This window comes from Triturus cristatus, chromosome 10 (assembly GCF_964204655.1).
Source record: "Triturus cristatus chromosome 10, aTriCri1.1, whole genome shotgun sequence".
Classification (NCBI taxonomy): domain Eukaryota; kingdom Metazoa; phylum Chordata; class Amphibia; order Caudata; family Salamandridae; genus Triturus; species Triturus cristatus.
In genome coordinates this window covers 146,528,083-146,552,865 of record NC_140593.1, presented here as the reverse complement: position 1 = coordinate 146,552,865, position 24,783 = coordinate 146,528,083, and the positions used below count along the sequence as shown (strand labels likewise).

Sequence of the window (24,783 nt, the reverse complement as noted above, 5' to 3'; positions counted from 1 at the left end):
CATGCTTGTGCAGCCATACTATGGTACAACTGCAAAAATATTCCTTTGTAACTATTGTTTTAATTATTTGATATTATGCTGTTTTATAGTGCTCTCACTAACCTGTTTTAACAATACTTATCTCAATGTCATTCAGTTTATTAAGCTTGCAAGGAGGGAGGGCTGAATCGGGTCAGAGGGATGGGTCTTTTGGTGGTGAAAAGATGCACGTTCCTGGCTCAGTTCGAAAGTGCAGTCATGGTCTGGGTCTGATGTATTAGGTACATTTCCTGCCCAAAAGACTCATATACAATCCTCTTGCAGATTCTATACATGATTTTGGCTACCTAATTTGCTCCCTAGCTGAGTACTCAGCTAAATTGAGAAGGAGACCACTCAAAGTGATACTCTTTTTAGCATAGGTGACTACCAGCCTCATTCCTAGGCCAGGACACTACTTTGTAATGATGACAGCTACTGATATGGGTGTGGGGTACAGCCCATTTTCATATTCTCTTCAGTTGGGGAGGAGGCCTACTCTGTATCATGGTGAGGCATTGAATTCGAGAAGAATACAAATACGTCGGCCTCAAAGACACACAGCATATGCATGTATTTCCAAAAAGAAAAGTCACTGTGATGAGATTGCATAAATACAGAGATTAACGGCTCCTGTCCCATTCACATCCTTACAAGACCTGGCCTAAAGGACTATTGAGAAGATTGAATTTAAAAGGGAATAGAAAAAGGAGGGAAAGTAAGCACCATGAGGAGAGCGTTCCATACCTACACGAAATACACAAATGCTTGAGGATCTCTATCGAAGAGTGCTACCTACATAAGTCTTGTGCAGCTGTCCAGAATGATCCAAGACGAAATAGCAGAAAGGTGACCCCCTCATTGTCACCTGCCGCCAGAAGAGAGAAGTAAGATACCATTTGGGTCGATCATTGTTGCAGCACACCTGAGGTGCTCTTCCTCCCAACCTGAAATTGAAGTGTTGCTGTAAAACGCAAGCCATGGCAGGATATTTTGTTGCCCTCCCTTTGTGCTGCTGAATACCCTTGCCAGCTGAGGCTGTATCACACCACTAATACCTCTACGCCTTTTTCTTTGTTAATACCCGCTCCATAGCATAGGAGGGTGACGTTGCTGAGGCCTGGAGGATATAGGCCCCATAAGTCCCCGAAAAGCCCAAGCATTGGGCCACTTACCCCGCTGCTCATGTTCACTACCTGCCTCAGACAAAGAATATGACTGCATAGAGAACTCGTGCTGTATCTGTAGTTTTCCAAAAGAACCAACATACATGTGAGCATCAGCCCAAGAGAACAATAAGATTGCAATGAAGTCTCCAAAAAACTATTTGACATCCTGCCAGTCAGAAACAAAGCATATATTATACTGCCACAAATCTTTAACAAGACACTTTTGTTTGTTGCGTCGAGTACATTTCCATTCAGAAAAAAAACATTTGTCATTGTCTACAGTACATAATAAATCAGTATTCAACACATCATTGTAAAAATTACATAGACTGGAGACCTGCTGTTGAATAAAGCTACTTTTGTCTTGGTTTGATGGCCCCCGAGAAACTACCATCAAGCTCCTTTTAATTCTTTCACTTATTACCTACTCCTCCACATCTTTTAAACCATTTTATTTTTGTGTGGTGCTTCTCTATACCTGATGTGCAAAAAGGCAGTAGGGCCCTCACTTCTCAAATCACCTGTATCTACTTTGTTTCTCAAGAAAAGGGGCTCTCCCTCGGACAAACTCATTTACTGTTGAACAACCGTACACTATTCACCCGTTAATATCTTACTCAACGGAAATCTCATGATGTGATAACTTTGAATGTGAATAGACTCTCTCACTATTTGAAGAGAAAGAAAGTAGAGTGATACTTAAGCCTAATGTTGCTTTGATACCAGAGACTCATCTCTCTATTGCAGAATTGGACAACGTGAAACATCATTAGATAGGGAGAGTAGTCCACATCAATGGAACTGCCCTACCAAACAGCTCCATGGACGTCTCAAAACACTGCACCAAGAAAGTTGGGTTAGCCACTCTGATTAAGAGATTGTTACCACACTAGATTCTGTGCACTTGGATTGAACCAGAAGGCATGTATAGCTTTGCAAACATTGATATTATAGAATCAGATCTGATAATCGGCTCACTTTATGGCTCTAAAATGTTGTGGGATAGGTTCTAACGAATTTCCAGACTGCTGGTTGAGTTTGGCTGAGCAAGAGCATTCTTAGGAAGTGACTGGAACTTAGTGCTTAGTCAGAGTAAACAGTGGTCTGGGGAGCCCAGATGGGGCAAATGACAATCTGCCTACAGTACATTGCAGAAGACCATAACTTTCTAGACATTCAGAGTCTAGTGCATCCAACATATAAAGGTTTGAAGTTTCTGTTTTCAACCCAGAGGTCCTGCTCAAAAGCTTCTGAGCATGTTGAGGTGGGTACATGTGCCCGACTCTGGAAAGAGCTTATTTAGCGGGAGGATTTTATCCCAAAATGAATGTCGTTATATAGAGCTATACAAGTCCATGTTAAATGTGTTTTTTGATTAGAGTTCTTTGACAGGGTTTTTTCCTAGCCCCTTGATTGTTTTTGAACACCTTAGCCTACTAGTTATAGCCACATTTCAGAAGGGAGACGTATATGGGAGACACCAAAATAAGAAATCTAAAGCATAATTAGACATGGATACAATCTTTAACTTTCCAAACCCAGAACATTGATTCAAGCCTTAATGGCCTCCCCAACTCCAGGTAACACAATCTGTGTGCCAAGCACCACAGCCTAAATGGAATTCTTTATGGACCAGAATAGAGAGCAAGACATTTTTAATCCAGTAAGGAATTTCCTGTTCACTGAAGTCGTCACTGAGTAATTCTTTCAAAAGCCCCATGGTTACAGCTTGGTTAGACATACATAGGTGAATGAAGCACACGCTGCTGTGGACAAGCTGTGCTTGTAAAGTGGATATATGTTACAGTGGCAGAGATGAACCTCAACAGATTTGACACTGCATAAAGGACAATTGACAAATTAAATCATTTCCTGTGCTTTGTGCAGAGTATAATCTGGTCTCAAACCAAATCTAGAAATATAATTAGGTGGTACACTGCCTAATAGATCTAGTTGACTAATGATGATGTTGCCCGTCCAGCCTAACTTAACTAACTGGGGTTAACACAAAAATGTTCCTGTTTTTTTTTAAGCACCACTTTACTGAAATTATTTTCAACTGAGAACAAGGCTGATCTGGGAAGTATGTATTAGAGAACCCTCTGTTATGACTTCTCTGTGGATAAATGTCTAGCACTGCTTTTATCCCACGGTAAGTGTCTTTGGGAGGTGTGTTTTAGGTTGAGTAATGATAAGATATTACAAAACTTGCAGAGGACACCTTTTCTTGCAATGCAAAGCAGGTCTATCTTCAGATTACTTAAACTGGAGAAGTAGTTAAGTGGATTGTGATCATGCACCAGCCGCAATACCTACTGTATGACCATTCGGAATTAGTAATTTCATCCAAAAGCCCTAGGCAAGACTAGCCACATCACATGGTACTTCAAACATGACAGTCATCACAATACATTGAAACAGACAGCCACCTCACTTGCAGTAGCTAAAATCTGCATTCTGGGGCACTGTAGATCCCGGACTGTACCAACAACTGACAAATGGTTTACATCACAGTTCTGGATGGCCTATTAGGAGCTGTGACATCTCAAGGATTTGTGGGGCCCCAGGCAATGTATATTTTAGGGGGCCCACTATTTGGGACTATTTCTAATTTATTACCCGCTCCTAAGCCTTCTTTGTCAAATAATATTAAATTATATGTTAAATCTACAGAAAAGGGGTCACATAAAAACAGCTGATAACTCAAAATGCCTGGTGTCTACTAGCCATGTAGTACTAAAGAAACTTGAACAAGCATCGATACATTTCTTATTTAGCTTGAATCTACTATATTATTTTTTTTTACTTACTTACTACCACATTTTATGTGGAATTCAGTGTCCTACCAGCTTGTTACTACCATTGCAGAATAAGTACGCCAATGGCACATTATTTGATTTTTAGTGGACTAGTGCATTATATTAAAAATAGACATCGGCACATACTGCATGACATTGTAGCTTTACTTTCTGGACATTTGTAATCCCAAATGTATCCCCCTTTACTACTGATGTTCTTGCTGCAGCAGTGAACATCAAAGCGCTGTTTCAAGGTTTTTCACCATTCCAGTGGTGAAAATCGAGTAAAGTTTTCATAATTTATCTTCCCCTCTTTATATGTGTGCACCTCTCGGACTATGCAGTTACCTGTGACCCTGCTGAGTAGAGTAAGAGAAAATGGATGGAGCAGGATACAAGAAATGGGCAGAGTCATAAAGGGAACAGTATAGCGAATGACGTGAAGTAGGAGAAGAGTTATGTTAAATGTTATGTTAAAGGGGATTTATATAGCGCTCGGCTACTCAAAAAGAGTGTCCCGGCGCTAAAAGTACCTGCGAGACACCAGGCGCTCACACACGTCTTCCTGTCCTATCATAGCGGCATATTGCAGTCTATAGGGGGGAACAGCCAGGTCTTAAGATGCTGTCTAAAACTAAGGAGTTCAGAATCGCTTCTGAGGGCCAGAGGGAGGGAGTTCCATAACTTGCTGACGATCACCTGGAAGGAACGACCTCCCTTCCTGGTTAGAAAGAATTTTGGCACCACAAGCAGATGAAGAGTAGAAGATCTTAACGTCCTCCCCGGGCAGTAGGGGGTAATTCTCTTTTTAAGATAAGAGGCCTCTATATCGTGAAGCGCTTTAAAAGCAAGGACCAGTGCCTTGAAATCGATTCTGTTTTTTATTTTGAGCCAATGTAGTGTTTTGAAGAGGCTAGCCAAATGGGTCCTAGGACCGACCCTGACAACAGCCCTGGCCGCAGCATTCTGAACCAATTGCAGACGGTTCACAAGAAATTTCGGGATGCCCAGATAGAGAACATTTGCGTAGTCTAATCTAGAAATAATAAGAGCCTGAACTACAGTCTGTCTATGGGACAGAGGCAGGAGGGAAAGAAAGTTCCTCATCATTTTTAGAAGCCTAAAACCAGTGCCCGTCACAGATTTCACCTGCGACTTCATAGAGAGATCTGAGTCCAATAAGACTCCAAGATTTTTCACTGTAGTCACAGGGCTGGGTGGAGAAGGCTGGTCCTGTGGCCACCAATTTTTCCCACTCGTCCCCTGGAGTGTGTCCAAAGAAGATAATTTCGGTCTTTGCCGAATTACAGGACAGCTGGTTCAGATGAAACCATCCAAAAATGTTGGACAGACATTCACTAATTAAGAGTTCATTAAAAGGTTCATCCTTCCCATAAGTAAACAGAATTTGAGAGTTGTCAGCATATGTTATAATCTTGGCTCCAAATTTTTCAGCGAGAGAGGCCAATGGGGCCATATATACATTAAAAAGAGTCGGGCTCAACACAGAGCCCTGGGGTACTCCCACATTTAATTAGGGAATATCAGCAGAAAAAGGAGGAGACCAAACAGATTGTTGACGCTCATTGAGGAAAGAGGAGAACCAGTTGAAAACCGTGCCCCGTAGGCCACACTCCCTCAATCTCTGAAGGAGGCGGTCGTGGGGCACGGTATCGAAAGCGGACGAGAGATCAAGCAGTATAAGAACTGCTTTACCTCAACTGTCGAGAGTGTTCTTAATGCTTTCAGAAATTTCTAGCAAAGCTGTCTCAGTACTATGGTTTGCTCTAAAGCCGGATTGGCTTGCATGAAGAGCATTAGTGGTTTCTAGATGGTTAGTAATTTCTGCATTCACATATTTTTCCAAAGTTTTAGCAAAGAAAGGAAGCAGTGTGATAGGCCTGTAATTATTAGTGACTGCTGGATCGGCTGTGGGCTTTTTTTTTAAGAAGAGGGAGTATCTTGCCCAGTTTCCATCTCACAGGGACAGTGCCGGTGCTCAGTGCCAAATTCAGCACGTGATTAGCAGCCGGGTTCACAACTCCGGCAACAGATGCTAACATTTTGGCGGGGCACGGGTCAGATGGCGAACCAGATTTTAATGCTCTCATAATGGTTAGGGAAGCATCCAGGGATATCGGAGGAAATTCTTCTAATATATCCGTCTGGGAACCGCCTGAGAAGTCCGAAACATTCTCTAAATTTGACTGTGGAGATACAGCAAAGGAATCCTGAATGGACTTAATCTTGTTGTAAAAGAATGTGGCAATATTTACAGTCCATTCAGCAGTAGGAGTGAAGGGGCTCTGAGTAACAATAGGGGAAACAAAATCTTTCACTACTTTAAAAAGTGCCTTGCTGCAGTTGTTTGCGGACTCAATTTTATTTCCTTAAAACTTTTTCTTCTCATTACGGACCTTCAAGAAGTGGGTTTTAAGAGCCTGCTTGTAGATGAGCTTGCTCTGGGGGTGATAATTTTTCCTCCAAGAGCGCTCAAGGCATTTACAAGCTTTTTTACTCTGCCTCAGTTCTTTCGAAAACCAGGGGGCCGAGGGACTATTCCGCGTGTCCCTGTGCACTTTGGGAGGAGCAAGGTGGAGTGTCCATGTATGAAGCCAGTTCTCTAAAGTGGATACTGCATCCTCAAGAAGGATTTCCGCAGGAATAGGGTGATGAATTAGAATTTCCGCTAAGGTTTCGGGGGTAATATTTTTAAAAGTTCTAGTTTCCTTAAATTGGATGTTGGATAATGACCAGGGCTTATGACATTCTACATGCATCCAGAAAGTAAGCAGGAAATGATCCGACCAGGTCAAAGCTAAAGGATTATCTAGTTCAATGTTATGGGACGAGAAAATCTGATCTAAAGTATGACCCCTGTCGTGCGTTGGGGAAAACACAAAAGGAGGCATGCCAAAAATGTTGAATGATTCACATAGCTTTTTAGCCTCCAGATCAGTATTCTGGTCAAAATGTAAATTAAAATCACCTAAAACCACACAATGTTTATATCTAGCAGCAATGGGGGCCGTAGCCATGGCGATAGATTCTAAAAAACAACCCACCGGCCCTGGTGGTCTGTAAATAACTATTCCTGCAACAGACTGATGCGCAGAGATTGAAAGATAAAACCCTAATCCCTCTGCTCCAACAAGATTGTTTACTGGGATAATAGAGCACCGGAGGGGGCTTTTATAAATAATAGCTACCCCCCCCTCCACGACTCCCAGTTCGGTCTTTCCTAATGATTTTATAGTCTGAAGGTATAGCGTTCGCAAGAGTGGGATTAGAACCTTCATGAAGCCAAGTTTCTGTAATAAAAATAAGATCAGGCTTGTCCTCCATTAGAAGGTCATGCAAAAGAAATTCATGCTTCTTCACCGAACGCGCATTCATGAGGAAAGCACAATACAATACACAATATAGAATTAAAAAGCTGAGCAGTAAAACTAAGTTTGTAATTTTAAAAGCAAGCTGTGCAAAATATAAATTCAAAAAAGATCGTGTGGAGAGAGAGAGAATTGTGGCTGTCTCTCGGCAAGGAACGTGCGCGCTAGCGCAGCGTCCTCTTTTAAAGCCTCCAGAGCGTCTAGAACACTAACTGGAGGGAGAAATGGCGGCACTTCCTGTGCAGGTCAGTAGGATTCTCCCGGTTCAATTCCCCAAAATACGAACACACAAAGCACAATACAATACACAATATAGAATTAAAAAGCTGAGCAGTAAAACGAAGTTTGTAATTATACTATTAGAGTTAGAGATGATATAGAAAGATATGAGAGGTAGGTAAACTAAGATAAAGAGAGGTAGAAAGAGGAAGATTTAGGTAGAGAAATAGAGGTAGGAGGATAGGTAAGGTTTTAGAGTGTAGTAGAGAGGTCGAGACAGATAAATATAGGGAGAAGGAAATGTAGAGAAAGGCAAAGGAGATCAGTAACCCAAAGGGAGACGTACAGAGAGAGGTAATGTAGAAAAGGAGGTGAATTAGAGAGAGGTGATGTCAGGAAAAGGCAGGCAGAGAGACTTGCAGAAAAAACAAAGATGCAAGTTAGAGAAACAGTGAAATCAAAAGGAGGTATAGAAAAATGGAAAAGAGAACCGCAAAGAGAAGGGTGAAGGATAAAAAGAGAAATATGTTTTAGAGAGAAAAGAGAAATCTGAAAGATCTGTTAAGTGAGGTACAGAGAGAGAGAGAGAGAGAGAGAGAGAGAGAGAGAGAGAGAGAGAGATAAGGTAGAGAAAAAGGATCAAGGGTGTTCGATATTGTCATGAGAGAGAGGGGGATGAAGTCAAGTGAGGTATATTGAGTATATTCAGAAATAGAAGAGGCAGGAAAAAATAGTGAGGGTAAATTGAGATAAAGAAAGTATAAAGGTACATAAAGTAGTAGAGAGAGAGGTTAACAGACCGGGTTACGGTAGAAGTGGTGAGGTGAAGTAAGGAGAGATAAGAGGTACAATGATTACTTTTTACTTTAATTGCCACCCACTCCCTGAGAGAGACGTTTCAAGGCTGGGTAAGCCAGGCATGCACACTAAGGGACAGATTAATTATTTTTTAGGCCGACACAGAGCCATATTCAATAAAAGATGGCCCACTATTGCTCACTACTCATGCACTGGCACACAAATAGGCTGAATATTGTCATGCGCAACCTTTGTACCAAGGTGCAGGTGCGCATGTGCTGCCAAGCATAGGATTTGTACTGGAAGCATACTCTTCCAGTACAAAATATTATGCCTAGACAAGTCTTAAATAGTCCACACACTGTATGTGTGCATTATAGTGCAGCATACATGCAATATGTGGAACATTTGCAAAAATGAAAACATTTGATGTTAGTGCTTTCTTCATGGAGGCGTTTTTTTGTAACACAAAACCCAATCTGTTCATCTTAGTAGATGGGACTTTGCATCAAAAATATGGGTGCTTACTCTAATCTGCGCTGGTTACACCCAAGTAACGTCCAACTTCCTGCAAAGTGTTGCAAAGCACTTTTTGTGCTGAGAAAAGGGCACCTTTCCAGAGCAAAATACTTTTGGCACTGAAAATACTCTTGTAAGAGTTTGTACTGCTTTGGGTCACTTTGCATGACTCTGCCCCGTCCCTAAGTTTCTGTCAACACAGCGGATGACAGGAATTTTAACTGCGCTATGCAGTTTACAGGAAGGCCCTTGGAAGGCGGGGACCTGGGCAATTGCTTACTTTGCCCCGGTCTCAAACAGTCCCTGCTTAAGAGAAGATATTACACAGACTAAAAGACCAAATTAACTGCATAGTATCTGGGCTCCATTCTGGCTAGTACAAACAGGGCTAAGCTATGGCAGTCCATGAGGGCAATGGGGGTGGAAAACAGCATTGTCAACTTTCTTGCGGACCTTCATTCATCGACCACAACTAATGTTAGGTACTCTCAAGATCTGCAGGTAACAAGGGACTTCGAGATTAGGAAGGGTGTCCATCAGGGTTGTATTTTGGCGCCTTTTTTATTTAACTTTTATATTAACGATTTAGAAAATGTGTTGAGGGCAACTGGAGCTGATTTCCCCTATGTAGGACGGCGGGGCGTCCCCGAACAAGTTACTTACCTTCGGTAACGATATATCTGTAAGAAACATTAGTTAGTTAGATTCCTCACCTTAGAATATCCCCAGGCGTCAGGCTGGTTACGGAAAGATTTTTCGAAGGCGTCGTCTGCGGCACCGCGTCCGTCGTCGGCATCGTGTGCCGGGATGACGTCGGAGTACTTAGACGCCGCCCTCGCGCGCTGACGTCAGTTCTTGTACTTAGCTTTCCGCGCCAGGAACGCAGAGCAATGCAAGATAACGACACTGGTGCAAAAAAATGCTAGAGCCCTGAAAGGGATGACCTCAACCCTAGATATCGGTTCGCAGAACGGGGAGGATGGGTGAGTCGGTGAGGAATCTAACTAACTAATGTTTCTTACAGATATATCGTTACCGAAGGTAAGTAACTTGTTCATCTAAAAAGAAACATGTTCGTTAGATTCCTCACCTTAGAACAGATACCCCAGCAATACCAACCCCGGTGGTGGGTCTGCGAACCAAGATCACACCAGAAAGTCCTGGCGAACAGAACGGTCAAAGAAGCCGTCTCTCCGGAGTAGGCTGTCCAGGCAATAATGTTTGGCAAACGTGTGCAGCGAGGCCCATGTTGCTGCCTGGCAAATATCCTGCAAGGGGACTCCCCGGCCCAGGGCAGTGGTCGCCGCTGTGGCCCGTGTGGAATGGGCCCGCAGCCCTACAGGAGGTTCCTTTTTAGCTAAGGAGTAACAGGCCTTGATACACAAAACAACCCACCGAGAAATGGTTTGTTTGTGCACCGCCCGTCCCTTCTTAGCGCCCACGTAGCCGACAAAGAGTTGGTCGTCCACCCGGAACTACTTGGTGCGGTCCAGATAGAAGGACCGCGCCCGTTTTGGGTCCAGACGGTGGAGCCTCTCTTACTCTTTCGAGGGATGTGGAGGCGGAAAGAACGTGGGCAGCATAACAGATTGCCCGATGTGAAAGTCAGTCACCACCTTAGGAAGAAAGAAAGGACGAGTCCTGAGAACAACTTTGTCCGGATGGACAGAAAGGAAAGGAGGCTTATAAGAGAGAGCCTGGAGCTCACTCACCCTTCTACCAGAGGTGATGGCCACCAGGAAAGCAGTCTTAATTGTCAACAGACGAAGGGGACAATTATGAAGTGGCTCAAAGGGAGCGCACATCAGAAACGTCAATACCAGATTCAAATCCCACTGAGGCATTACGGAAGGGACAGGAGGAAAAATGTGAGTAATGCCCCTAAAGAAGCGAGAAACAACAGGGAATTTGAAAAGAGAAGGCTGATCAGGAAGCCGTAGGAAAGCAGAGATAGCTGAAAGATAACCTTTAAGAGTGCCCAGAGCAGAGCCCTGCTGGGCCATGGAAAGAAGAAAGAGGAGAACCTCAGAAAGAGGGGCGGAAAGGGGATCCACAGCCTTTGCTGTGCACCATGCCACAAATTTGTTCCACCTGCAGGCGTATACCGATTTTGTGGAGGGACGCCTGGCTGCCAGAATAACATCACAGACCTCAGGAGGCAAGTCAAATGGCATCAACTGTCGCCGCTCAATCTCCACGCATGGAGGTGGAGACTGGACAGGTTCGGGTGGAGGACCGTCCCCTGCTGCTGCGACAGAAGGCCCTCCTGAAGAGGCAGTCGTATCGGGGGGATCGATCGTCAGACTGAGTAGCTCGGGATACCAGTACCTTCTCGCCCAATCCGGAGCCACCAAGATGACTTGGGCCCGGTCGCGCCTGATCTTCTTCAGCACTCTGGGCAGAAGTGGTATAGGCGGAAAGGCGTACTACAGACCGCAACTCCACTTGCGACGAAAGGCATCCCCGAGCGAGTGCCGCCTTGGAAACTCCAACGCGCAGAACTGCTGACATTGCGCATTCTCTTCGGTGGCAAATAGATCTAACCAAGGCTCTCCCCACTGCCAAAAGAGGCCTTGCGCCACGTCCGAGTTTAGACACCATTCGTGATCCATCATGCACCGGCGGCTGAGCTCGTCTGCTCTGGCGTTCAGAGAGCCCGCCAGATGTTGAACCACCAGGGTGATGCCCTGATGTTTCAGCCATGTCCAGAGGCGCAGACCCCAACCCGCCCTGTTTGTTGCAATACCACATGGCGGTGGTGTTGTCCATGAACACCTGCACTACACTTCCCCGGACAGATGGAAGGAATGCCTTCAGTGCAAGTCGGATCGCTCTCAGCTCCAAAAGGTTGATATGGAGCCAAGACTCCGCCGGAGACCAGAGTCCTCTGATCTCCGCCTCTCCTATGAGGCCTTCCCATCCCAGGAGGGACGCATCCGTCACTACTACGTGCTCCGGTTGGGGTAGGGAGAGGGATCTGCCACTGACCCAATTGCGGTCCGTGAGCCACCACTGCAACTGTCTTGCAGTGCCCTCCGAGATCAAGACATGGTCGGACAGGTTGCCTCGAGGCTGGGCCCACTGAAACTTCAGGTCCCACTGCAGAGCCCGCATTCACCACCTCGTGTGATGCACTAGCAGGATGCAGGAGGCCATCAGACCCAGAAGCCACAGCACCAACCTGACCGAAACCCGGGATAGAGGCCGAAAGATGGGAATCAGAGCCTGAATATCTCGAACCCGCTGTTCCGGAGGATAGGCCCAGAACTGCGCCGAGTCCAGAACCCCTCCATTGAAGAGGGACTCAGATGCGACTTCGGCACATTGATGGAGAACCCCAGCAAATGCAGGAGGTCGGCCGTAGTCTGGAGGTGAGAGACGACTGCCTGGGGCGAGCCCGCCTTCAACAACCAGTCGTCGAGATAGGGGAAGACTGGAACCCCCAATCTGCGCAGATGAGCTGCGACCACTGCCATCACATTCGTGAACACCCTAGGGGCACTGGTGAGGACGAAGGGGAGCACGGTAAACTGAAAATGCTCCTGGCCCACCGTGAACCGCAGGTAACGACGGTGGGCCGGCAGGACGGGGATGTGGAAATAAGCGTCCTGCAAGTCCAACGCTACCATCCAGTCTCCAGGGTCTAGGGCAGTCAGAACCTGAGCTAAGGTGAGTATCTTGAACTTCTCCTTGCGGAGGAAGGCGTTGACGCTCCTGAGGTCCAAGATAGGGCGTAGGCCCCCTTTGCCCTTCCCTGGGAACCAGAAAGTAGTGGGAATAACAACCACGACCTACTTCTGGACCAAGAACGTGCTTGATGGCCCCCTTGCCCAAGAGGGCCGTAACATCCTCCTGTAGAAGAGTCAAGTGAACCTCCGACATGCGGTGGCACTGCGGTGGCATGGCTGGAGGGGTCACCTCGAAGGGGAGGGAGTAGCCCCTTCGGACGATTTGCAGCACCCCACCTGTCCGACGTGATGGAACGCCAGTGGAGCAGGTGATGGCGAACTCTGCCTCCCACTGGTGTGGAATGGGCCTGAAAGCACAGACTAGGAGGGCTTTGAGGCGGATGCTGCCGGGGTAGATGTGGACGGACCGGCACATTGTCCCCCTGTACTGCCTCGGCGGAATCCACATCCGCGACCGCATGGAGGTTGGTTCTGCGGCCTGTGGCTAGGCGGATGTGAAGAAGCAACCCTTCCTTGGCCACGAAAGGGACGAAAAGCGGAAGTTTGCGGGCGCGGGCCAAGAGGCCCAAGGACTTGGCCGTAGCCCGGGAGTCCTTAAAGCACTCCAGTGCACTATCCGCTTTGTCACCAAAAAGGCGACTGCCATCGAAGGGCATGTCCATGAGGGTGCTCTGGACATCCCCATAAAAACTCGTGGACCGCAGCCATGCGTGGCGGCGAAGCGCCACTGTGATAGACATTGCCCTACCCAGCGAGTCCGTAGTGTCCAGTCCACATCGGATAGCGTGCCGCGCTGCATCCCGCCCCTCGGCAAGAGCCTGGGCGAGCCATGTCCGGGCCTCCCCTGGACACTTGGGCAGCACGTCCTCCACCGTATCCCACAGGGAATGGGAGTAACGGTCAAAGAGACAAGCGCTGTTAATAGACCGCAGTCCCAAACTAAGGGAGGAGAACAGCTTCTTACCAAAATGTTCTAGTCTCTTGGATTCCCGATCCGGGGGAGCGGACGGGAAGGAGGTCTGGGAAGTAGAGGCCTGGATAACCAGGCTCTCGGGTGTTGGGTGCATGGACAGAAAAACTGGGGGTCGCCCGGTGCAGGGCGGTGGCGCCGGGCCACGTTCCGGTCCACAGGAGGTACTGTGGAGGGCTTGGACCAGGTGCCCTTCAGAACGTCCACTAGTGCTTCATTGAACTGCAGCAGAGGCTCCGAGGAGCTTGTTGACGGTTGGAGCACTTGAGTGAGGAGGTTAGTCCTCACGGCCACAGCAGGTAGCTCCAGCCCAAGGGCTTCGGCCGCCTTGCGCAGCACCACAGAAAATGCAGCACCTTCCTCCGAAGCCACGGTCGGAGGAGAGATGAAGCCAGTGTCAGGGGAGGTGTCAAGACCACTGGCATCCCCCAGCTCGTCTGCCCAGTCCTGAGATAACTGTCCCTGCCGGGCCAGAGGGTCCTCAGACCCCTCCCAGTCGTCACCGTCATCCGATTCCTGGTAGACAGGAGGAATGATCGGAGCCGGCAGGAAGATGAAATTGCCATCCATCGGCGTCGGGTGCGGCACCGGACGGGGCCGCTCCGACGCCAGCCCGGACCGGGACTAAACTGGGTAACGGCGGCATCCGAAGACGGCGCCGGGAGTGGCACCAGAGTCGGCGCCGACTGGGATCCAGGCCTGGATCCCACTGGGGCCTGCGGCGTCGGGACCTGAGTCGATGACGGCGCCGGGGCCGGAGCCGCCGTCTCGCTAGGCCTCCCGGTCGAGCCCGCGGAGCACAAAGGCGCGCCGGCAGGCATCGACGGCGGAGCCAGGCCCCTCATGGCCATGAGGAAGGCACTGATCTCCACCGGAGTTGCGTCAGTCCCAGGGACCGGCAGGTATGGGGACGGACAGGAGTCCTGCGGCTCCGATGGAGCCGCGTGGGTGGTACAACCCGATCCCTCAGCCGAGTCGCGCGAACGGCGAGGGGAGCCCGAAGAGCGATGTCGCCTCTTGGACTTCTTACTATGCTTCGACTTACCCGAAGACTTGGAACCAGACGAGTGGTGGTGACTGCGGCTCCGCGGCCGGTCCCTCGACCTCCTCCTAGACCGGGACCGCAAACGGCGCGGAGCCGACTGCCGGAGCTCGAGTAGCTTGCGGGACCGCTCCCGCCTAGCCTTCGAAGTCAAGGCCCGGCAGTCGAGGCACGACTCTGCATCGTAGTCGGCCTCAAGGCAGTAGACGCACCAGAGGTGGTGGTGCGTAACCGACATCAGTCGGTGACAGGAGTCACAAGGTTTAAAACCAGGCATCCTAACGGCACCAGAGACGAGTCAACGAGAATAGACCAAAATAGTCCAAAATGTTTTGTCAAAAAATGACTAAAAAGGTATGCTCTTCCCGGATCGGCGCTGTCTGCCGCGGAAAAAAGAAGAACTGACGTCGGTGCGCGAGGGCAACGTCTAAGTACTCCGACGACGTCATCCCGGCGCACGATGCCGACGACGGACGCGGAACCGCAGACGACGCCTAGCGACGCGCAAGGGTATTGCTGACGAAAAATGTTTCCGGATCCAGCCTGACGCCTGGGGATATTCTAAGGTGAGGAATCTAACTAACGTGTTTCTTTCAGATTTGCTTTACGTGGACGACGCCGTCCTACTATCCAGAACTGAACTGGGTCTTCAAGCTCTTTTGGCTGCATTCTGGGGTTTTATGTCAGACCGAGACTTGTCCATTAATACCTCAAAGTCCTATGTCATGAGGGTGGGGAGCCATATGAAGAGGAGCTTCCAGTTCAGAACTGGTAATGATAAGATTCCCCGCACAAATGTTTTTTCTTATTTAGGGGTCTTATTTGATGATCAACTTAAGAGGGACCCATTAATTAAAAAAAAAAAAAAAAAAAGGGGGATCTGGTTCGGGCAAATGCAGCAATTTCTAATTTTGCCTGAAAAGTGGGGAAGAAACCGACTGGAGCAATGTTGCAAGTGTATCAAGCAAAAAGTCTAGCGATAGCATCCTATGGCAGTGAGATTTGGGGATACACGGCAACAGAACCCCTCCAGGTAGTGGAAAATGGATTTTTAAAAATATTATGTATCCCGCGAGGAACCTCAATATGGCGGTACACGAGGAATTGGGTGCCCCCAACCTAAGCAACACTCTTGCCTTACGCTCTCTGATTTTCTGGCTAAAGTATTGCTTAAATAAAGCCCTAATCCTCACTCATTTAAGCTCAAAAGACTGCCTGGCCCTAGATAATATGGTTCGTATTCCCTGGCTTAACTATATTAAAAAAGGGTTTGAATGGAGTGGCCGGGGCATCCTATTTCATAACCCAGATGCTATTGTAAGAAAGGATGCGGAATTAACTAAGTCTGCCTTTCTGAGCCGAAGGCAAGCAGATCGGGATACAGTAGCGGTCCAGAAACCGAGTGTTCGAGCATACCTACCACTTAAATCAACACCTCTGTCAGAACCATATCTTATGGGGTCCTTGACGACACTTGAAAAATTTCTTTTAACTAGGTTCCGGTTCAACCTTTTTCACCTCCTGTTAGCAAGACCTAAGGGGGCTTCCAGAGGTTAAGTGCTAGCGTCCTGTGGCTGCAACGGAAAGTCTCCTCAGGATTTGCTGCACTTTGTTTTTTTGTAATTTATATGAAGTCCCCAGGAGGCATTTTTTAGTTCCTATTTTAAAGAAACTAAATTTAACCAAGTCAGACCAGCTCTTATGGACCTTCAATTGTTGAAGGATGATTGTATCATTTGTATAGTAGGGTTTTTGAAAGCATCTTTGAAATCTAGGCACTTTATGGACATGTAGAATTTTCTCTTTTAGACATGTTTTTAGATTATTTACAGTGAGGTAACGGAGCCTGTTTTTTTTTTTTTTTTTTTAAATAGTGTTAATATTTTATTGTCTTTATGTATTGTATCTGTGTAACTTTAATGGTTTTGCAAACAAAATCCAAATACATTTTGTTGATTGATTGATTGATAGTATAAAGCAATGACCTTAATCTAAGGGCTGTGCTATTTGATCCCACAGGAGGCACAATCTAAACAGTACTTCAGAAATACAGCCCAAGCCTTCCAGAGAGTGCTAATTAACTATTTACTCATTTATTTGTTACCAACGATTGGCTTTCAGAAAGGGGTCTAGGGTCTGCACATAATCACAACACAGTATAGATTCCTCTTAGGAATTTTACTGCTACATTACTGATGAGTCTAGAAGTTTTATTTATCTACTTTGACCTCAGGTGAACAATTTCTGTCAGGGCAGACAGAGTATTATAATTTTTGTTGGGTACTGTCTGTGTTGAGGAAGCACCTTGCCTGTTAGTAAATTTCAATTACCTCTTTCCTCTTATTTATATTCTATCTTTTCCAATCTCCCCTGTCTTCATCTTTTAGTATCACCCACCCCACACAGTACATTGGTCTTTCCAACATAATTCAGATGTCAGGATATGACTACTGTAAGTTTCTGCCATATCTTTCTGTATGCTGGTAATAACTGACTTTCTTCAAATGGCTTTGGTCTGTATTTCACTATGGTTTGTTTATAATAAAAAATAGTTTCGACAAAAAATTAGCTTGACTCTAAAGGAAAGTAAATGCAAATACTCTAAGCCAAAGCTAAAAAAAAAATTAAAAAAACAATGTAAAAAAGTAAAAATAACTACTTTTTAATTTGCCAGTTTAACACTTAGTAGATCACATTTCATTTTTAAATTGATGCACACAATGACAAAGATGTGAAAGCATCCATTTTACAACTTATTTTAGAATGCTTTTAACTTCAATTTTCTAAAAGAATGTTTTTTTCCTATAACTCACATTTGCAATCTTCACATTGTCCCGTATGTGCATCCGGTCGATGTCTTTCTCAGGAACGGGGTCAGAGCTGTCCAGGTATGCCAGCAAACCTGAGGGCTGAACCAAAAGCATTTCAGTGCTTAAACAGCATTACTACCAAAATAGAATATATAACGTTAGTGTTACGAAAAACAAATGACATGCCAACAAAATGATGGATATAAGTCAATACCATTAAAAATAAAAATCCAAAAGAACAAGGAAGTATGAGTTTACTAAATCTCATCCAACAATGAATCTGTGCAAAAAAACAATATAATTGAATACATCATTTCCAATTATCCACGAACAAAGAGTCTGGGTTCAGGACACATACAAGGTTGACGATGACCAACGAGCCCATCAAGTAAGTCACTTTCCCCAGCTCATAGCACATAAAAAATCCTCCCTTTGTCACTGGTTGTTTAAAAACACATACTTTCTCACTCACAATGGGCTTTTTAAAGTATAATGCTTTACTAACACTATTACAGAAATTCATTTTTTTAACTTAATATCATGTTCTTTCGTTTGTGTCAAGGTCTTCGAGTACATTGTATAGTAGCAGCTGTTACTGCCTTGAGTCCTCTTCATGTCTCCCATGGGTTTCTGAAATAGTAAAGTTTACACTAGGTACATTCCTAATGCGGTGGATTGATGAGAAAACTGCAAATACAGTGCAAACGTATCAAGTGGGTACTGAGTAGACCATGGGCCATGGTAACCAGAACTTTCCTACTACAAGTAAGAGAACATTAATGGTTTCTGAATGCACTCATTATCCACCATATTTTAATGACAGAACATAGAATTAAACATGGCATGCTGTAAAGATGAATAATTACAGTGTGTGGCGTTTATAGATCACATGTACTTAGTGTGGTGTATCATGACATCCTCATAAGTTGTTGCTATTCAATTACAGGCAAAACAATGCTACTGGTAATCAAGCGCTGCATTAGTGGGAATCTTCATGAAAGTCATAATTTCATTAAAGTTATGAACATATGAAGTAAGGCGCCTCATTGCAGGATCTTGGAGTACTTTTTATTATAAATGTTTTTTTTTAAATTTAATTTGTTCTTAATTATTATACATGGCCAAATGAGAATTTACCTTTTCACTACAAGGAATTCTGTGCATGTCTCTGTATTTTATGACCTTTATACATCATAAGGGCAGTAGAGGGCTACAACTGCTGTATGCAAATGGAACTGCATGTAGTTAATTTAACTCACATTTTTTCAAAAACATAAAAATTAAATGAGAAAATGGAACCAGGTAAGCAGGAAATTGCATGATCAGAAAGTAGACACTTTCTGTAGTGAAAATTTCCCATTATGTCCTTGCATTGGCAATTGCCTCCATTCAGTTTGACGGGCACTATGGATCCCCTAAGTTGTAGAGTTAGCCGTTTTCAAGCAACCGCCAGGGAGGAGGGTGGCTTATGTATGAATGACTTCAATGATGACTCCCACCATATTGGAGAAATAAAATTTGAAGTATCCTTCCCTTCTCCATTCTGGATTTTCATTGATAATAAAAACAATTGAATAGAGTAGCAAGCCTTTTTATACTACAAAGAGGTTGAGTAGTAACACAATCGTACAATAACTGAAGGTACGAAAAGATTAACAAAAAAGATTCTTGAAAGTGGGTTTACATTCTTGAGCATCTGCTATGGAACCCCAATACAAAAAGCAGTGTACATGATTTCCCACAATTGTGATGTGTATGTTTTTATGATGGCTTGGAAGGTTGGAATCTTGATAAATCTGCTTACTGTGATTATTTTTTCTCCACCGTTTTAATTGCATGGTTACTCTGTCTGTTAAACCACAAGATCCTCCCAGTACTAGTGTATATGAGATCATTGATTTTGGCACATATAATCTTGTATTTAGAATCAAATTAATCCATTAAAGCCAGCATCTTCAATGCGGTCCTTACTGGTAGAGACAGACATCTGTCAAAATTAAATCTGCTTCTGCGACACTTCTACACATCTACTTTCCTCGATGTTCCATAGGCGAATAAACTCGTATCAATTTTAAGTTAGGTTAGGATTCTGTGATTAGAAGCACCGTTCAGAAACGTCTTGTTGACTGTAAACCCTAGCTGTTACAGTAGATTGGCAACTGATTGCATGTTCATTTGGCTTTTTATGAAACAGTAAAACCCTGTACTGATAATGCACCCCAGACATATAAAACCTGAGAGATCTCGAATATGTTGGAAGCATGGGGATGCTAAAAGAGGCATAACTGATATCTATATTCAGCAAGTAGTCTTTCTCCTCCAACATCCTCCTGGGAGGATTATAATTTGAGACCTTTGCGTTTTGAGGAATTTGTTCACAAACTACAAGTCCAAGATAGGTTGTACACTTAGATCTTGTTTCGATATTAGGAGGCACTCTGAATATGCTGTGTCTGACTCTTGCAGAGGAACATTTTCTATTTCATTCCTATTTTTAAAGATCTTCGACCTGTTTTTGAATAATTTGAAAATGCTCCTTAAGGTGTTTGAGTTACAGGCAATGGTGTTATGTGCCGGATCATCTTTAGCTCACATGTCTGTTATAGTTTTGAAGTAGTCCATTATTGTGCTTCTTATTGACATTAGATGTGCAGGGAGGTGTTTAAGGGAGCCATTTTGTGTTTGAGGCAGACAATCCTGTGGCATGACCTCTGGCTTTTCCTCTTCCTCAAAAATGTGCCTTGGTCTGTAGAGGTTGCTGCCAATGTATCGGTTGTACAAAAGTGCTTCCTGAACACGGTCTCTGAAATTGCAACATATAAAGTTGCATACCTTGGCCTTTCTTCTCTGTGGAATCTCTTCTCCTCTTCAACAGTGCCTCTAAAGATCTGCAATCCTCCCGTTGCTTTAGCTGTGTTATTTGCCTTTTCCATGTCTTCCAGTGATTGGTTCTAATTTGAGAAAGATAAGTAAGGAACTGCGAAAGGTAGATCTATTACTTTGGATTGCACTCTGGATTTAAAACCTGAGACGCATAACCGTGCATTTTAACATAAAACGGTTACTGATGTGCGAAGTCTGTGAGCTGTGTCTGCTAATTCTAGTGCCGATTTTAAATTAGCTAGATATGACCCGACCTCTTCTACTTCATATTTAGCACTAGCACTCTTAAAATTCTTCATGTTTGTATTTGTATCAATACCTATATGTTATTTTGTTTCTAGGAGGTATATCTATTACAAAATAAACTAGACTTAGCTGTCCGCCACTGAGTAGCAGCAGCTCTCTCCATTTTTCGCCTTACCGCCTGCAATCTCTTGCTATCTTTATAAGGAGATGGACATTAAACAGCTGGGGACTGTGCTCTGTTTCTTGATGCAGACAATGTCAGTGGGTTATGCTCCACTAAGTTAATATGTACTGTGCGTCCTGTGGAGAGGTCATATATATTTCAATATAGGCACCAACTGTCTTTGTGGTAGCTGGGTTACAGAATACCCTGCTACTCTGCTGATGAATCCTCAGTAGCATAAGAAGGTAGTCATTCTTCCTATGCAGAAGTCATAGTGTTTGAAGAACATGCCTTCTCCTGCTCTACTTCCATTTGGACCCCAAATGCCTGATCTTGCCTTTTGACTACTCCATGGTATTTGGCATCACCATCTGGAGGAAATGATATAAAAGGGTACATGTCAACATTCTCTTCTAGTGAGTCTGCATCGCCATCCTATGGCACTCTTTCCTCGTTTGTCCTCTATATCCATAATATTCTCTTGCTCAATGCCTGGCTGTAATTGTGGCATGTCTCTAAATGGAACAACTTCTTGTTCAAGTTCTACTGTATCTGTAGATATCCTTTCCTTCCTTTGCTTCATGTGTTCCGACTCTTCTCTTAGCCTCTTAATGTCAAATAGCTTTGCTGTTTTAAGTGCAGCAATGGTGTATTTGAAATATTTGTTTATTTTTTATGATGTCAGCTATCTAGGTGTTTAGAGACCTCTTTTACTTCTCAACATCTGTGATGTCATAATATTGTTTTTCTGTTCTCCCTGCTAATCTTTGAAGGCAAAAGCTTTCTTTTTCCACTTTTGAACTCAATCATCCTCTGAAGTCAAGCTGACGTACCTAGGCAAATCTTTTCTGGTGGCCATTTCTCTGGACCTGTTAGGACGATGTATGTCAACAAGATGCTTTACTGACACTTTCTTCTGATTCGAGTGTTTGTCTTAATGGAAACACTTGTGTTCACACACAAATCTTGGATTTAGTGTTTTTTCAAAGAAGTGGTACTTTTTGTGTGGGGGATTCCAAAAGCATTTAGGTGTAGGGAACTGTGGACTTTAGGTCAGACCTCTTTTTGTGAGCTGATTAGTGTGCATCAGCACAATAGAAGAAAATCTCTGTGGGGTCTGAATCTGACTGGTATTCCTGTACTACCTCTTGCTTTTCTGTAACCCGTATTTCCTACATAGATGGAATGTTTCGCACCAACATGTCCCCTATGGCCCTGTGTGGCAACAAAATTTATCTTGAGGAATTAAGGGTTTTGGTTTTGAAAGCAAATATGCGTACCAGTCCTCCAACTTTTAGTCTCTTGAGAGGCAGAACATGCACTCCGGGTGTTCATAAATGAAAGCGAATTTTCAGATGCAACTCTGGCAGAACTTGAAAAGTGAGCTTATGCTACAAAATGGTGTTGGGAGTCTGAGGGACACTACATCTACTATAAACCTTACTATGAATATGTCAAATACCAAGTGGAAAAACATGAATCCTCAATGAAGTGTTTATTTCAGTTTTTCATCCACTGCCCTCTCGATGTCTTCTTGCACCGTTTCTACGGTGCTTTTGCTAAAATCTTGAGACCCACTGGTGGGGGAAAAATAGATTATAAAATGGAGGGGGCATTGTGGGCTTACAGTTGGCGTTATATTGATTCATACTGACTCGGATCCATTAGAAAAGGTCTCTAAAGAAACACTTCCGGGACCAAACACTATAGGTCGGGATAATGCAAGACATTCAAATCTTGAAGAGAATTGTAGCGTAAAACTGAGAATATAGGGAATTGGAGGGGGTAGTGAATATAAAAACAGTAAAGAGTAGTCAGAAGGTAGGTACTGTACCAATTTTCTAATTAACTCCACCCCATGTATCACAAGCAAGGGGTTATAGATGCATCACAGGAAGGAGCTCTCAAGCTAAACAAACAAAATAAAGAAATGGAAATTACCTAGAATTACATGATGTTGAATGAGCAGTCCTTGTTATAAAACATTTTGTAAGTTCTTATTTTAACCTTTATAATGCTACCTTACACAGTTTGTTTTGGTTCTTATGTGTTCTTCTCTGAAGATGTACTTTTGCAAATCGTCTGCATTCAGTATGAACCTGTGATCATGTATTGAGACCCATCCAGGCCATGTCCACACTATGTACTGCTGCAACAATAAAAAAACATATAAGTGTTGACAGCAAATGTACCAGTGTGCCAATTTGCTTCATCTATTGTCCCACAGAAAAATCTAAGAGCTGCCGGAATGAGTCTACAAATATTAGTCTCTTTCTCTGGCAAGGGATCTATGTTTGGTTTGACTAACCTACCAGAATAGATAGCAACCTCGAAGGACAGCTTATTATATGTGTACTTGACAAGGGAAAAAAATAGACCAATCAAGAATTAATCAAAAATATACAGAAAAAGCCATAATCATTCCCAATGTGTTACTTGTTTATCACTTACCAAAATACGCTTCAACAAATTTGTGGAAGTTGTGTTCTCAGCTGTCCATAGACCAACTAAATGCCTACTTAGCTGTCTGAAACAAGAAAAAAAAAATAACTAAGGAAAAACGTTATGTATTTTAATGGAAGAAGAAACAAAACAAACTAGGAATCTTTATTTTACAAGCAAAAAATTATTATTTGTGAGTTTTGAAGATCGCTGCCTAATATAAGAAGAGCAGAGAAGCATCAATTTCAAGGTCCTGAAAGAGAAGTGGGCTACGTCTGCTAAGATATACAAAACAAGAGCATCGTACTTTTAGAAAGCACAAATGTTAAAATCCCATTTGCTTATTTTGTGCATACAAGTGATTTAATTGTGTTTATAATAGTTTCTTAACATCTGCCCATCAGGCTGTGTATAGCCATTCCTACTGTAAGCGGTAGCAAATACATTCATGATACTCAGGATGCAAACTAACATACTAATGTAAACAAGGCCTGGAGTTGGAGGGCGTGGGAGGGTCAAACATAAGGTACTGGAAAGCTATGGATCATTGACTTTTATAGGGTTGTGTGGTAGGGGCACTTATATTTAAACTCAGATGAAGTAAGCCAAAGAATATCCACAATGTGACTCATGCAGAGATGAAAAGATGGTACTACAAATTAACTGGAAAAAGAAAACAACCAAAAAAGATGGAGATTTGTGAAGCATCAGAATAAAAGTGATGCGATATCCTAAAATAAGGATTTGTGGTACATATATACACACACTTGAATAGCTGTGAGACAATAACGTGGTTGAGCATACCTGCCAAGAAAGAGCAGTAGCCAAGGTAAAAAGGTTGTCTAAAGTACAGCATCAGATATGAAAAAGGAAAGGTGTGATTGAGCATTGCACACTGAACTACACAAACTATACTGAAGATAATATTATCAGAGTTTAGCGGCTGCCACACAGAAGGAGCGGCTACCCCACTTGGACCTGCGAAATCTCTGAAGCTTGTTCAGGGAGCCTATGCTGATGTTAAGGTACAGAGCGTTACAGTAGTCCAACCGGGAGGCGACTATTGCGATGATAGTGGGCCGGTGAAGTACCATAGGGATGTATGGCAGCACTCTCCTCAGGACTTTAAGGATGTAGAAGAAGGTGCTGACTGTGCGGTTCACCTGGGCATCGAAGGACAGGCCCACGTCGAAAAGGACTCCCAGGTTTTTAGCGGTATTGACCGGAACCGGAAGGAGTCGCAATCTGCCGCCCACCAGGCAGTGGACCAGATGGAGTTCTGTAGTTTAAAGACTAGCACCTTGTTTTGTCCGCATTGATGAATGAATTGCCTTAATCCAGCGTATGATGCTAGTCATACGGAGATTGAACTTTAAGGCAACCGATGTCAAGTCATTAGATATGGAGGCAATGATTTGTGTGCCATCCGCGTAGGAGAGCACCCGGAACCTGAACGATCTCAACAGTTTTGCCAGTGGGGTCACAAAGGTTGAAAAGAGTGGGGCTGAGCGAAGATCCCTGCGGGACCCCACAAGGAAGGTCAAAGACCTTTGCTTTACAGCCTCCTCAACTGACGGAGTGGGATCTACCGGTAATAAAAGAGTGGAGAAGCTGCAGGGCCCTCCCCT

The 24,783-nt window shown here is 44.3% G+C and overlaps 1 protein-coding gene across 5 annotated transcripts in view; it reads right to left on the bottom strand.

Moving 5' to 3' along the window:
* DNAJC13 (DnaJ heat shock protein family (Hsp40) member C13) overlaps nt 1-24,783 on the bottom strand; it is a 1,667,846-nt gene that overhangs the window by 1,176,980 nt on the left and 466,083 nt on the right. For all 5 annotated transcript variants that reach the window (XR_014970022.1, XM_085630673.1, XM_085630671.1 and 2 more), the window contains exons 18-19: nt 23,165-23,240; nt 17,425-17,520 (exon numbers count right to left, since the gene is read on the bottom strand). Coding sequence is in view for 4 of the 5 variants with exons in the window: in XM_085630673.1 (XP_085486799.1) it covers nt 17,425-17,520; nt 23,165-23,240 (172 nt within the window). In the remaining variant the exon portion in view is untranslated. The remainder of the gene's footprint in view (nt 1-17,424; nt 17,521-23,164; nt 23,241-24,783) is intronic.